At 34.6% G+C, this 16,726-nt stretch overlaps 1 protein-coding gene across 1 annotated transcript in view; it reads right to left on the bottom strand.

Annotated features, from left to right (window-relative positions):
* The window catches only part of LOC115219333, a 43,929-nt gene that overhangs the window by 20,608 nt on the left and 6,595 nt on the right, over positions 1 to 16,726 (bottom strand). Inside the window, exons 3-6 of the mRNA XM_029789493.2 lie at positions 3,500 to 3,673; positions 2,666 to 2,815; positions 1,211 to 1,560; positions 215 to 311 (exon numbers count right to left, since the gene is read on the bottom strand). Coding sequence (XP_029645353.2) covers positions 215 to 311; positions 1,211 to 1,560; positions 2,666 to 2,815; positions 3,500 to 3,673 — 771 coding nt within the window. The remainder of the gene's footprint in view (positions 1 to 214; positions 312 to 1,210; positions 1,561 to 2,665; positions 2,816 to 3,499; positions 3,674 to 16,726) is intronic.

The raw sequence follows: 16,726 nt of genomic DNA, 5'->3' as shown, positions 1-16,726 counted from the left end.
AGAAGTGATATATAGTTCAGAAGCAATCCTGTATTTTACTAGTACTCATTCTTTTGATTAAATAAGAATGAAGTTGAAGTCCGGCATCAGAAGGATTTTAAAGTAAAACTATAAGAGTGAAACTCAAAATAGTATCGACCATCTCGATTACTCTTACTCGTAACAAATTCTAATGAAAGGATTCCTATCGATGAAAGATTTCTGAAAACTTTACCTGCAACATTCACGCTGTTAGACACACCGTTAACGATAAGTTCAAATAAAGTTCCTTCCTTCTTAAAGATGATCGTGTTCCATACGTTGGAAATTGTCTAAAAGTTAAAATTTGTTGATAATTAAGATCTTATAAATACATTTTATATCAACATGAAATGGAAATTTCAAGACTTGTGCTAAATTAGAAAAAAAATCATAATGAATATAGAACTAAGAACAGCAATGTTTAGAAAAATAGCATTTTAGTCAATAGAAGGTTATGAGTTCTAACCTATCCAGACCTTGCTGTCATCTAAAACAATGGTTCCCAAACTTTTTCGGGCTGCCATCCCCTTGACCGCCAGGCCATATTTCTAGCACCCCCACCCCAAAAAACCATCACAAACATAGACCTCTTTTTCAGTTAAATTCAAAGTAACTATATTTCACAAATAAAACTTAACATAATGAGCCCATTATTTTGTTGCTTTTACATAAATAGTTACCCCATTATCACCCCACTTTTTACATGAATCACTATCCCATTATCACCCCACTTTTCTTCAACTTGGAACTTTCCACCGCCTCCGGGTGGGGGGGGAGCAATACGGCCCACTGATCTAAAAGATCAGACATTCATCCAGGAAAAGACAATATAAATGGTCCTGTTTACATATTGGTAAAAACAAATAGCAGCACATTTCTATTGGCAAAGGAAGCCTTATGAAATATATTGAACAGTTTCGTTGGTATCTTGTGAACACTTATATGAACTTGAAGATAACGACATCATTCTTGTATACAGCCCATTTGAATCAACATTTATAGTGTTGCATTGTTTTGTACATATGCAGATTGATGCCTATTTATATAACACATTTTTAAGAGCATAAGTGATGGAAACAAGGGAAATTGCTTCTCCTGAGAATTGAAACAGGGCTGCCGACTCAGTGTAGAGGGGTGTTAATTTGTAGTTAACAAAGCTAACGAAAAAAGAAATATAAAATAAACTTACCGAACTACTTGTCAATTGATAAGACGTCTCTACAGAATTGTCAAGTAATGTTATTGAAGCATAGACATTCGGGCCTACTAAGTATAAGTTGTATGTTCCATTATCTGAACATTGGTTGTTGCTTACTAAGGCTTGTCTTCCTGATATTACGGCGGCAGGTTTAATATTCAACGTCATGACAAAATAGTCACCAAGATCATTATTAGCTAGAGCAGGAATTACTAAACTTGAAGAGCCGTTGAAATATGCTGCATTAATGAAATCTACATTAATGCCTTGTACATAATAGTTATTGCCAAGTGATAATAGGTTGAATTCCAAAGGAAGAGTTATGTTTAAACATGGCGACACTGGGGTGTAAACGAAAAAGAAAAGGGAAAAACAAGTTTAAATAGAACGGAAATAAAAACGAACTAAATATATTTTGGTTAAATTACACTAAACAGATTTAATAACAGCGTCGTAAATTATTTCATAAAAGACAAAGTAAAGATATTTTAGTTGAAATTTGAAAACTTTAATGACGTTTTTCACCTGTAATCTGAAACTACAGACTGTAACCAATATCTTTATACTGGGCTCAATTTGACATATTCCATTAAACCATAATTAGCCAGATGTGGTCGAACCAATTCTGGCCGATAAATTAGTAATTTACCTGGTTTAGCAATCTTTAGCAAGTAATAACTTTTAAAGATCCAGGCGCTATATATGTATCAATGGATTATCACCTCAGAGAAGACGTAAATATTCAGCTATACTCTCTTTAACAAATGTTACGCCTGTTTATCTATGATAGTTTTTCATAACGATTAAAGAAATGTCATATAACCAAGACTTCATGTCAAATAGTTGGTGTTATCTCAAAGTCGAAACTAAAGGTTTAATAGACGATATCCAATACTGTAGCACACATTTAAATTACAGTCAGCGTGTTTACACGACCATGAATGTGTCTCAATCTTCTGGTAATCAAATCACACCCTACTGTCTTCAAAAAGGGATAATGCAATCCAAAATATATCATATTCGAAGATAATAGAGATGTTGTGCTCATAGCTGAACATCTATGGAAATTTGTCGTTTCGTTGTCAAGACTAATCTGCGATAAACATATGGAATGTCTTCATTATTACAGTTTTCGGGTTCAGCAGAATATTTATTTTTGGTTTAAGGACAAGGCTAGAAATTTCGAGAGGAAGGGGTTGCTTTATTATATTGATCCCTAAAGGACGAAAGGCAAAAGTAATCTCGATGGAATTTGAACCCAGAGTGTAGAGAGCAGGAACAAATAACACAGGTAATTTTTCTAGTATTCTAACGTCTGCCAGTTCGCGACCCAAGGTTTCAACATGATAATAAACAGCAAAATACAGATGTTATATTTAATCGATTAACACCAACAGAAAGTAGCATCCTGTTTTTCAATGTAATCATTAAAAGAAAATCAATAACCTGTAGTTGTGTAGTTGTAAGAATCCTGACATGTGCATGTAGTCATATTAAAGAGCAAGTTTCCTGAGCATGTTTTCTCTATCCAGTTTTCTCCATCTTTCTGAAAATATTTTCCTTTAGTGTTACTGGTCTTAAAAAGATCAGAGCATTCTGAAATAAGATAAAAATATACAAATTTATAATAACGTAGCAAAAGAAATTTATTTATTGAACAGTAAATTACATGAATATATTTCTTAATCGAATTTCCAAAACCTCTCGATTTAACGATTGAATATCTTTGGTAAAAGAATGAATGCCTGATTTCAGGTATAGAGAATGATTACCAACGGAGCAATATATAATACAGGATGATCGTTAATCCTCCAGGTTTTGAAGCATTATATAAGACATTAAAGTTAGCTAGGAGAGTTCTGGTTTGTAGAGTCCGTGCTATGAGATGATGTACAACCATGCCACATATACTCTTCACATGCTTTATAAAGTTGTGAACTGTACCTTCACGTGTTATTCATTAAGCGTTAGAAACTCCAGCATAACAGTGGTCCAAAATTAAGGCTGCATCGGAAAAAATAATGTATAATGTAAGGATTTTGAGTCATAATCACAAACAGGCTTTAGAAACAAGTTTTTAGCTTGGTTTAAACGGAGAATCGGAAGAGAGAAAAATATTTAATATATAGGTCCGAAAATTATAATCGGTCGACATTTTACAATATTTAGCATCAGTTAAAAAATTTAAGACCCAAATATATAACATAAACATTTAACATGTTACATGCCGTAAGACTACACGAGGCGATAGAAAAATTCATTTAATTAAAACAAACGTACGAGCGTTATTATTAACTTCAGGGCAGTTACTATCTGCGACACAGCTCCCCAGAGTTTCGTCAAAGCGATTGCCGGGGTTGCACGTTCCAACTGATCCGACTGGTCGGTTATTAAGACATTGGATGTATTGTCCGCAATTGTACAAGTCTTCCACACGATTCTTTCCACCGCAAGCTACAAAGATAGAAAAATTGATATTTCAAATAGAATTAAATAAATACAAACTAACAGCAAATATATGTTCCGAACAATAATTCATATATATATATATATATATAATATATATATATATATATATATATATATATATATATTATATATATATAAACGTATATAAACGTATATATATATATAAGTGAAACCGGTCAAGTGAATAACATCTTTAAAATTGCATTTTCAAACATTCTTTCATATATAAATATATATTTATATAAATGTATATCGTGTAAGCATGCCCTGTCAAAACCCCTCCAGATTCTCTTCCAGAGCTTTCTTGAAAATGGCAGACTGCCAAGCAAGCTGAAGGAGGAAATAATATGCCCAATCCATAAAGGGGGAAGCAGAGAAGATGCCAAAAACTATAGGCCTACCTCTCTGACTTCACACATCAGCAACGTCATGGAACGGATAGTTAGAGGGAAGCTAATCGCATTCCTTAAAGGAAATAATTTGCTGAATGATACCCAGCATGGCTTTCGACCAGGTGGGAGCTACCTGACCCAGCTCTTACAACATTATGACTGGGTGTCGTGGAAGTTACTCAGTAACTGAAACGTGGATATAATATACCTTGATTTTGCAAAAGCTTTTGACAAAGTAGATCATGGTATGATATGCCACAAACTGCGTGATCTCGGCATAGCTGGAAAACTTGGAGAGTGGTTACATGACTTTCTGAAAGATAGAAGTCAGGCAGTAGTGGCCAATGGCGCCTCTTCTATGAAAACACAAATAGTGAGCGGTGTCTTGGGACCACTGCTTTTCATAGCGGCCCTCTCAGATATGCCCTCAACTGCTCGGGTAGCCACCCTTGCTAGCTACACAGACGATACGAAAGTCTCGCAGAAAATACACAACCCCGGTGATGTTGCACATCTGCACCAGGAGTTGGACTCAATTTGAAGATGGACTGAGGATAATAATATGCAGTTTAATGCTGAAAATTCCAAGCCCTGCGCTACCAGCGTCTAAAATTGAATATATATATATATATATATATATATTATATATATATATATATATATATATATATATATATATATATATATATATATATATGTATATATATATTAAGTGTAGGAAGAAATGGAGCTGAACGAAGATTTAACAAAATTCCTTTTTATTATTTTCTACATATGTTTCGAAGGCTGCAAAGTCCCTAATTCGGATTGAATAAGGAGTCCATTTTGCAGCCTTCTCTTCAGGAAAATCCAGGAACTTAATTCTCCAACAAAATGCACAGCAAGCTTTTCGACAAACGCTCACTCCTTATTCAATCCGAATTAGGGACTTTGCAGCCTTCGAAACATATGTAGAAAATAATAAAAAGGAATTTTGTTAAATCTTCGTTCAGCTCCATTTCTTCCTACACTTATATATAAAACTTCAAATTTCCGCACTAAGGCACGGATTTTATGCCCCATGGTCGTAACTTCAACCGTGCTTTTTCTGTTGTGATTTTTGCTACCCAGGTATCGGTTATCATTGAATTATCCGTAATAAGATATTCATATAATTCATTTATCTACTTCAATAATATATATATATGTATATATATATATATATATATATATATATTATTATATATATATATATATATATATATATATATATATATATATATATATATTATTATATATATATATATATATATATATATAATATATATATATATATAATATATATATATATACATAACTATATATATATATAATATATATATATACATAACTATATATATATATTTATTTGGCACTTACTAATCTATAATTAATTTAATTTATAATTAATGAACTTATTCTAAATTAATAGTAACTTCTGTAGGTGTGTGAAAATGTATATGTGTACGTATGTATGTTTTTGTACATACAGGTATGACCGTGGGTGGATGTACGGATGTATGTTTTTATTACACATATGAGCACGCAGGTGCGTACTTGGATATGTATATGCGAATATTTATTCATGGGTGGATATAAATATAGGTTTTATTTGTACGTATGAGTGCGCAGATATATATTCAAATATATATATATGTGTGTGCGAATGTTCCTTGACACAGTATATGAAAGTGTATTAATATTTATGCGTATATGCGGATGTGCGTGTGAGTGTGTGTTAGTGTTAGACACTGCTGCCTGTACTGATTTGTCTATAAGCCATGCGATGACAGACATACACTCTGCAATTTAGTGAATGTGTAGAGATGTGTCGGGGTGTATTTATGTGTGTGTGCATGTGTGTGTGAGTTTCTGTGTGGATGTGTGGGTTTAGGGTTAGATGTGGATGTGTATGTTTTGCTTGTGCGGTGTGGTGGAGGTCGGGCGGCTCTCAATTGACCAACCGTGAGGAAGATAATGATAATTTTAAATTCAAATCCAATAGTGTATTTATTTCATAAGGAAAATTACTAACTGGAACCCGAACATACATATATACCGCTCTGGATCCTAATGTAAGCGTTATTAATAATATTATGAAGGATAATAATGGTAACATAAATGGTATTGACAACAATAATGATGCTAACTTTAATGACACTTTAGAAATTAGTATGAAGTAATATAATGTACTATTGACTATGTATATTTGCATCTAGGTACTAATTTGTGTATGTTTATTATCACAATATTAAGTCGAAAAACTGAGACATTGAATGTGGAACACATATATATGTTTACTAATTTATATTATTTATTTATATCATTATGTATATGTATATTTTTTCATGTATAAGAGTGTGAGTATATGCACTCATATGTATATGTATATGTTGTATTATGGGTATGTACCCACACCCATGTGGGTATATATGTAGACTGATTTATATTACATAATCTCCGAAGAGGCCTTACGATATATTTGTAAATGTCTCATTTATATCTATATATTGACCTACCATAAAAGGCTAATATTGGTAAAATGAGACATACTTATCTACATGGCAGTAACAGCTGTAAGATGTAATCTATACTTATATTTATATTTACTTATATTTATATTCTCTTTTATATATATTCTACTTATTATACAACATTACTCTTTTATGTACACTTTTTTATGTACATCCCTTTATGTACACTGATTTGTTCTGCTTTTTATATTTAACCATACAGTCTCTTATGTGGTGGTTTAATAAAGTATGTGATTGAGTATTATCTGGTAATTCATATTTGATTTAGATGTATTTCTCCATTTTCTTATCTTGTATTAGTAATTTGTGGTAAATCATTTTACCTTTGCCCATATAATACAGTAAATGAATTGATTGCATCGCAATCATTAACATTTATGTATTAACTTTGTTGGGTACTTCCCTAGCAGCATATTGGATATATGTTATCCCATGGAGGGTTGCATTTACAACCCCTATCTCAATTTGTATATATATATATATATATATATATATATTATATTATATATATATATATATATAATATATATATATATAATATAATATATATATATATATATATATATATATATATAATAGAAATATTAAAATTACTAAGTCTCTCTAAAGGAGATTACGGCAGCGTTACTGGATACTAATAACTTAGTCTTATATTTATAGACTGCCATATTAGTATGGCGATAACTATTAATATATATATATATATATATATATATATATATATATATATAATATATATATATATATATATATATATATGTTTGTATGTATATAATACTTAAACACTAAATTTTTACACGTTAGGCCGCTGGAGGTGAAAATTTTAATTAATTTTCCATTTCCCTTTGATATGTTTAAGTATTATAAGTTTTTGGGATAATTTTTGATTTTAAAAGTTGGCATTTTCTTATTGCCGGTCAAGGGGTGCGTCTGCGCAGTAGATTTTGAAAAAATTAGGATGTATAAACGGGAGGCATATAGTTTGATTGTCTCGTTTGTTTATATATTTAACCCAAGGTGTACCTGTTGGAGACGATTTCACCTCGCAAGCAAATATTCATTTGCTTGCTAAACTAAAATCAGAAACCAATTGGCCCAGGAAACTTGATGGTAAAATGTTTTCAATTCGTTCCTGTCGAATTTTATCCCTAATTTTTGTGGTTATGGAACCTAGCTTTTCTTTCTAACGTGTTGAATTCCACGAGTGGATTTCTTATGAGTTTAAATGTACACTATATATATATACATACATACATACATACATACATACATACATACATACATACATACATACATACATATAAATATATGTGCGTAAGCTTGCAAGGAATGAAGCCAGTATGCTCCGCTGGATGTGTAATATCAGTGTGCATACTCGACAGAATGTATGTACCTTGAGAGTGTGTGTGTGTGCAAGAGAGACGACTGCGCTGGTATGATCATGTAGTGCGAATGGATGAGGATAGCTGTATGAAAAAGTGTTACACCCTAGCGGTTGAAGGAACTTGTGGAAGAGGTAGACCCAGGAAAACCTGGGATGAGGTGGTGAAGCACGACCTTCGAACGTTAGGCCTCACCGAGGCAATGACGAGTGAAACCTTTGGAAATATGCAGTGCTTGAGGAGACCCGGCAAGCCAAGTGATACCATTACCCGTGGTCTATGCCAGGGGTGTAACCAGCCCACTTATGCGTACCTTTCCTTCATTGGACACTAAACTTTGCTTGTGAAGACCCGTTCAGTCAAGTGAAATCGAAATCAAATTCGATGACAGCACCGCATGACTGACATCCGTGCTAGTGGAGCGCTAAGAGCGTAATCGTTGCCAGGTCCGCTGACCGGCTCCCGTGCCGGTGGCACGTAGAAAGCACACACTGCATTCTTGGAGTGGTTGGCGTTAGGAAAGGCATCCAGCTGTAGAAACTCTGCCAGATCAGATTGGAGCCTGGTGCAGCCATCTGGTTCGCTAGTCCTCAGTCAAACCGTCCAACCCATGCCAGCATGGAAAGTGGACGTTAAACGATGATGATGATAATGATGATGATGATGATATATATATATATATATATATATATATATATAATATATATATATATATATATATATATATATTATATATCTATAGATATATTTACACCGCACACAACTACACCGTACACCACCACCATAACACACAATACAACATCACATCACACCAACACGCATACACTAGCACTGACCACTTCCTAGCTCCACATCCACACACCAACACATACACACACGCACACGTCGAGGTCACCAACCCTCTTCCACATGCACATACATACACTCTTATACACACGCACGCGCACCTTCGTTTTGGGATCACCACTACTTTATTATCACCCTTTCTGTGTGAATAAATGTATATATATACCGATAGATAGATAGATAGATAGATAGATAGATAGATATAGATAGATAGATAGATAGATAGATAGATAGATAGATAGATAGATAGATAGATAGATAGATTGATAGATAGATAGATAGATAGACAGATAGATAGATATAAAATCCTGGAGCACCACCATGGTACTTCTGAATTCCTCAGTCTGGGTGTTTCACATTACCACTCATGTATGTGCCTTTTTCCCAGCTGTTGGTACATTTGATGTATAAGTGAGTTTGACTCCGCAACCTTCGTCTGTACCTAATGTCGGGCTGTTCATCCGACATTGTGGAGAGGAGGATGCCTAATTCTTTTTTGAAGACATCTACTTCCACCTTATGCAAATTTTTTAATCTTTGTGGCAGGGCATTGAAAAGTTGTGGGCCTTTGAACCCTAGAGTATTGCAATACCTAGTCCTGAATTTAGATGGACTGGATGGTACCTTTGGTAGAATGCAATGGCGGCCAGTTCTGGCATTTGTATAACACTCAATGCCAAAGTTAGGTACTAGTCCTTCTAGGATTTTCCATATGTATATTATTGCGTATCTGTCACGCCTTCACTCCAAGCAGTAAAGCTGTAATTTTCTCAGTCTATCCCTGTAGCTCATCCACTGCACTCTTTCAATCTTTTTAGTGTAGTGGCATGGGATTGCTTCAAGCTCCGCTGTTAGTTTGGCACTGTATAGTGACCATAACAGGTAACAGTAGTCTAGGCGGCCAAGAACAAAGCTTCTCCACAGGTTTCTTGTCCTGAAGGATCTTAGCATCCATCCTGCCAGTTGTCTGCATTTTGCTGCCATCTTGCTTATGTGCATATGAAATGATGCGTCACTGCAAATGCTGCTCCAAAAGTCTTTCACTGCCTGTGACTCTTGGATTGTAGTGCTTCGTGTCCTGTAAATGTAGATTTACTGTATTTGCACTGAGTTTATAATGCAGTGCTTGAAATTTTCCAGTATTAAACTGCATGTTGTTTATTTCGGTCCACTTGAATCTGAGTTCAGGTCCTGCTATAAGCTTGTAATATCCTCTTGGTTTTTTACTGCCTGTGATAATTTTGTGTCATCGGCATAGCTAGTGACAGTAGCTGTCCGAGTGACTGTGGGCATGTCTAAAGTGGGCTATTATGAACAGTAGCGGCCCCAGAACAGTTCCCTGGGGGACACCACTTACGATTTCAGTTTCCTCAGGAAGGGTGCCATTGGCTGCTACCACGTGAATTCTGTTTACAGCGATGTCAAGGTCTCGTAGCTTATGACTTGTAATGCCCTGATCTACCTTATCAAATGCCTTTACAAAGTCAAGGTATATCACACTGACATCTGAATGGTCAAGCGGCTATTTCAAAACCCACTCATAGTGCTGAAGGAGCTGTGTAAATCAGCTTCTTCCTGGGTGGAAGCCATGCTCAGTGTTGTTCAGGTGGTCATTTCCTTCAAGGAATATTATCAATTTCTTTCTGATGATTCGTTTCATGATTTTCCTGATAAGCGAAGTTAGAGATATTGGCCTGTAGTTTCTTGCCTCTACTCTGCTCCCACCTTTGTGGATAGGGCGTATAATACCTTCTTTCAGCTTTTTAGGAAGGAAACTTTCGAAAAGTGTCTGAAGTGGTTTCGCTAAAGCCTTCTTGCATGACTTTAGGAGAATAGCTGCAAAGCCATCCGAACCAGTAGCGGAGCATGATCTCATTTCATCTATGTCTGCTGTTACATCTCTTTCCTCAATGTTGATGTAATCGAGGGCTGGCGCCTCCTTTTTCGGAGCTGCAATATCAAAGAATTCAGCTGAATTTTTATCTGCATATGTATATACCGTAAATCCTCGAGTATAGTGCGCCCTTGAGTATAATACGCTGGGGATTTTAGGAGGCTGTACCTCTGAAAAACCTAAATCTTGTGTATAATACGCACCCTTTCTCTAACCTGAGTCAAGGAGGTCTATATAACGTCCTTGGTTTGTAAAACTTTATACGGTAACGTAAAACTTTATACGGTAACGTATTATTGTAAAACTTTATACGGTAACGTATTATTATTGTATATATAACATAATGCAAACGTTTAGCTTTTTTGTGCATTTTGTTTGCAGAAAATAAAGAAAAACAGTAAAAACAGTTATAACGTTTAATAAATGTTGCTTATTGCAAGTTATGGATGATTCTTTTATGGCTTCATTGTTTTCAGGCTTACCTTAAGGTATTTTCGCGCCCGACATCAAAAAATGTGTCTGAATAAACATTGCCGGACAGCAAATAGAGTCTCGGACATTGCTTAGAAAATAATTTTCATTTTTAACCTCGTGTATAATACGCACTAGGGATTTTGACCTTTACGTTTTGGAGAAAAAATGCGGGTTATACTCAAGGATTTACGGTATAAACATATAAACATATATATATATAATATATATATATATATATATATATATATATATATATATATATATATATAGATATACATATACACGTATATATAAATACATATATATAAATATACATGTATATAATATATATAGATATATAAACATACATACATACATATATATATATATATTTATATACACATATATATATAAGTATATATATTATCATATATATAAATATTATGTATAAATATATGAATATACATATATATATATATAACTACATATATAAATATATATATATACCAAATATATAATAAATATATAAATATATATACATATATCTATACATAATATATATATATATATAAAATATATTAAAATATATATATATAATATTATATATATATATATATATATATATATGCGCAGGAGTGGCTGTGTGGTAAGTAGCTTGCTTACCAACCACATGGTTCCGGGTTCAATCCCACTGCGTGGCACCTTGGGCAAGTGTCTTCTACTATAGCCTCGGGCCGACCGAAGCCTTGTGAGTGGATTTGGTAGACGGAAACTGAAAGAAGCCCGTCGTATATATGTATATATATATATATATATATATATATATATATGTGCGTGTATGTTTGTGTGTCTGTGTTTGTCCCCCTAGCATTGCTTGACAACCGATGCTGGTGTGTTTATGTCCCCGTCACTTAGCGGTTCGGCAAAAGAGACCGATAGAATAAGTACTGGGCTTACGAAGAATAAGTCCCGGGGTCGAGTTGCTCGTCTAAAGGCGGTGTTCCAGCATGGCCGCAGTCAACTGACTGAAACAAGTAAAAAAGTAAAGAGTATATATATATATATATTTATATATATGTATATATATAAATATATATTTATATATACTTATATATACACATATATTTATATGTACACATATATTCACATATACACATATATTTATATACTAACAGTATCACCCGGCGTTGCTCGGGTTTGTAAGGGAAATAACTATAAAGCATTTTTAGAGAGTTATAGCCAAAAAATGGAAAAAAATTTATGGTAAATTTTTTTAGTTAAAAAGGTCGAGTTGCGTCCCCTAGACAGTCTGTGGTTTGTGTTTCTGATTCTCGACCCCATGTCGAATTTATCGATTTTTTTCAGAACTGGGGGAACTTTTCAAAATTTTCGCTGCGTTAGTTTTGAATTGTGACATTGGGCTATGTGTGTGTCAAGTTTCATCAGAATCGGTTGAAAGCCGTGGTCAGGGTGCAAGCAAACAGACACACAGAAACACGCACAGACAAACTGCCGTTTATATAGAGAGGGATGCACATATGTATTTATATATGCACATATATATATATATATATATATATATATATATATATATATATATATATATATATTATATATTTACATATATTTAAATGTATACTTTAATATATATATATATATATATATGGGAGTTTAATGCAGGTATAATTCAAATACTTTTACTTCTGACACATGTTTCGAAGATATCACTGATATTATTCCAAAGGAATAAATTGGTGTAAAACAATATAATCTTCTCTTCAGGGAAGTGAAGAAATGAAATTCATCAATAAGACATTTCAATAGAAAATGATGGATATGTATTAAAAGACTCCGCCGGTTACGACGACGAGGGTCCCAGCTGATACGATCAACGGAACAGCTTGCTCGTGAAATTAACGTGCAAATGGCTGAGCATTCCACAGACACGTGTACCCTTAACGTAGTTCTCGGGGATAATCAGCGTGACACAGAGAGTGACAAGGCTGACCCTTTGAAATACAAGTACAACTCATTTTTGCCAGCTGAATGGACTGGAGCAACGTGAAATAAAGTGTCTTGCTCAAGGACACAACGCGTCGCCGGGAATCGAACTCACAACCTTACGATCATGAGCCGAATGCCCTAACCACTAAGCCACGCGCCCTCACTGGATATGTATAGTGATTTACTGAACGCTATTAATATTGTTTTTGAAAAGCGTTATGTGATATAACGTCAGAAGTAGCCTATAGAAAGAGGAGGGATATTTTTTTAGTGAATGTTAAATATAAAAAGAAAATTAATGTTAAATTATATATAATGATAGAGATTACTTATATGAACTAAAGGTATGTTTTTGCCAATGTTTACATCGGTATGCACGCTATATAACTGTGTTTACTAGGGGATTTTTAGAAAAGATAATGAAAAATAGTTCAGAATTACAGAGAAGACAGAATTCCTTGCTTTTGTCATAAGGTATCGAGATTGAGAGAATCAACCATTCTAAATTAAATTGTTCATTGTGGTCTTTTAGATCCCTAATTAATTTACTGGGCCCAGTACTGTTACGTTTATTCCTATCCCTAAATGTTGAGTAATGGATAGAAATTCTTTTACATAACTGTGACAACGTGCTTCCAATGTAAAATTGTACTTTATTATGAGCAATGATTTTACACTGGTATATAGAATTTTTAATTTTAGAGTTACTTGACATAAACTTAATTCTGTTGGAATTGACTTCAGATGCAATAACCTTGTTATTAATATTTCTAGAGGGATGGATTTTATTAGCTAAATTAATGTTAGTATTAGTAAATGTATTAATATTTAACAGGTTGTTATTATGTGAAGAGATAATTTTTAAGAGTTTTTTTGTGTTGGAAAAACCAATCCTAACTGTATGTGAGTTGATAATAGAGTAATACCTAGAATTCTTTGGAAAATTCCTAATAATAGCTTCACGAAACTGCAATGGGAGATTAGATTTAATTTGCCTCCCGTATAGAATAATGAGCCAAACATTTTTACTACTATTTATCTTATTTTTAGTGTAATTAATTTTGAAAGCCTTAAATTTACCTTTAGAATGATAATAGGGGATTGAATAAGGGTTGTCTCCCTTCTTCCGTTTTGTATCAGTGCATAGATTAAATTTGTTATCGTTAATTCCTTTACAGCTAGATTTCATATCTGCATTATTGGAGTTAGAATAAGACTGAATAGAATCAATGCAGAAAATTTTCTCTGTATAACCTGTTTTAAGTAAGGCAGTTATAAAATTCAGCGTTATCATTGAAAATGTCAACATTAGCAGATAACTTAGATAATCTAAATGAAATATTCCTTACTAAGTTTCTAGTAATTGCCCTAGAATGATTACTAAATTTGCTAATGTACTTAAGATTGGTCAGTGGTTTATGATATGGGAAGTAAGAATTATTGTGTAAGTTAAGCGTAATATCTAAACGGTTGGCCTTCGTCATGTTATCATCAAAAACTATACGTAAGCCCATTCTACGCATGTCGCTCCAATTTTAGGACTTTCGTCACGACCCTGGCTGTATTTTCGTCAAATTATTTTCCCCGAGGCACTCGCGGGTAACGGTAAGAATCGATTTTCAACCTTAACTTTTACCAAGTTTGAAGTTTGCTACCATCAGTTAAGTCCCTTCTTGCCATAGCGAAGTGAAAATGTGTGTAGGGGAGGGGGAGAGAGAGAAGTTATGTTGATCTATGTGTGTGTGTATGAGGGAGAGAGAAGTTGTGTGTTGGTGTATGTGTGTGTGTGAGAGGGGAAGTGACAGCGTTCGCCAAAAATAAAAATGTAAATTTTTTTTTCTTAAACACGAGATATAGTATTCAAATTTAGGACGTTTTTGAAAGACACTATATTTTATAATCAGATTATATATACTTTCTCACACAACAATTAAAATTTATTTATTTTAAATCATTTATTTATTTTAAATCGTTCATCTTTCTCCACCGCCCCTCACACGCACACACATTACTTTTGGCACGAAAGAGTTTTGTTTTTATTTTACGACGAGGAAAAAAGTGTTTTGTTGAGAATCCATTTATTTAACAATCCATTTATTTCCGAGGCTCCACCACACCCCACCCCGCTTCTCGGACCACAAAACGGGGTTTGTAGCATATTAGGAGGACAGGCTAATTTATTCCACGCAAAACATCCAATTTTTTTTTCTTAGTGAATATCGTGCGAGTGTTATCTAAAGATTTACCAGGAGTATTTCATGGTAAGTTTGAGAATAAACACACCTGTTTTCCATATTCATAATCTCCGTATTTTACCACGTACAATGAAAAATAGATGGTGAAAAGATCAATGGGTATGGGGGTGAAATTTCTGAGGCTTCCACCGCACCACACCCCGTTTTTTCAAACCACAAAAAGGGTTTTGTAGCATATGAGGAGGTCAGGCTAGTTGAGTCCACGCAAAAAACTCCGATTTTTTTTTATGAAATCGTGCAAGTGTTAATCTAAAAATTTAATCTAAAACCTTTTTACCATTCATTTCTGTTTATGAAATCCTCTGTACATAATTTTGCTTTCTCCGTGGCCAAGGTAAATGATGACTGGCAAAGCAACAGTGCCCTAATGCTGACATTGGATACAATGACCTGATCTACAATAATGCGCTGATTGAAATCGAGGATGTCCTGCTCAAAATGGGTGGGGCAACGTTGAACACATTAGGTTTGCCATCCTCATTGCGACTGGACGTTAACACACTCCCATCAAAGTTACTTCTGGAGTTGTCGTATGACGCTGATGGCCTTGCGGAGTACCTGAGAATAAGTGAATCGAAATTGCTCCCTGATCAGAGGCTGATGTACGAAACTATCATCAGTGCCGTTGAAAATCAGACGGGCGGCACTTTTTCCTCGATGCTGCTAGAGGTACCGGCAAATCCTTTGTAACACAATTAATATTTGCTAAGATTCGTCGCGACAAACAAATTGTGCTAGCCGTTGCTTCCTCGGGAATCGCTGCTACATTATTGCCGGGATATAGGACTGCACACTCGGCATTCGAGCTGCCTTTACATTTGGTGAGGGCCGAGGTTCCTACTTGCAACATTGGCAAACATTCAGAGGAAGCTGAAACTCTTAGACAGTGCCGTCTCACTGTATGGGACGAATGCACAATGACCAATATGGGTGCTCTTGAGGCACTGGACCGGTTACTGAAAGGTTTCAGGGATTCTACAGCTTCTATGGGTGCTGAAACTCTATTGCTTTCAGGAGATTTCCGGCAAACCCTTCCTGTCATCACTTAAGGGAGCCGGGCTGATGAAGTGCGCGCATGCCTTAAATCATCCACGTTGTGGCTCCAGGTTAAGACCTTAAGCCTAAGCCCAAACATGCGTGCGCACTTGCTTGGTGATAGCACGTCTGCAGCATTTGCTGAAGACATTTTAGCCCCTGGAGAAGGCAAGGTCCCTAGGAATGATAAGGGTGACATATCCATCTCTGAACTGTGCAACACCG

The sequence above is a fragment of the Octopus sinensis genome, linkage group LG14 (genome assembly GCF_006345805.1).
Source record: "Octopus sinensis linkage group LG14, ASM634580v1, whole genome shotgun sequence".
Lineage (NCBI taxonomy): Eukaryota > Metazoa > Mollusca > Cephalopoda > Octopoda > Octopodidae > Octopus > Octopus sinensis.
This window is presented reverse-complemented; position numbering and strand designations above follow the sequence as displayed.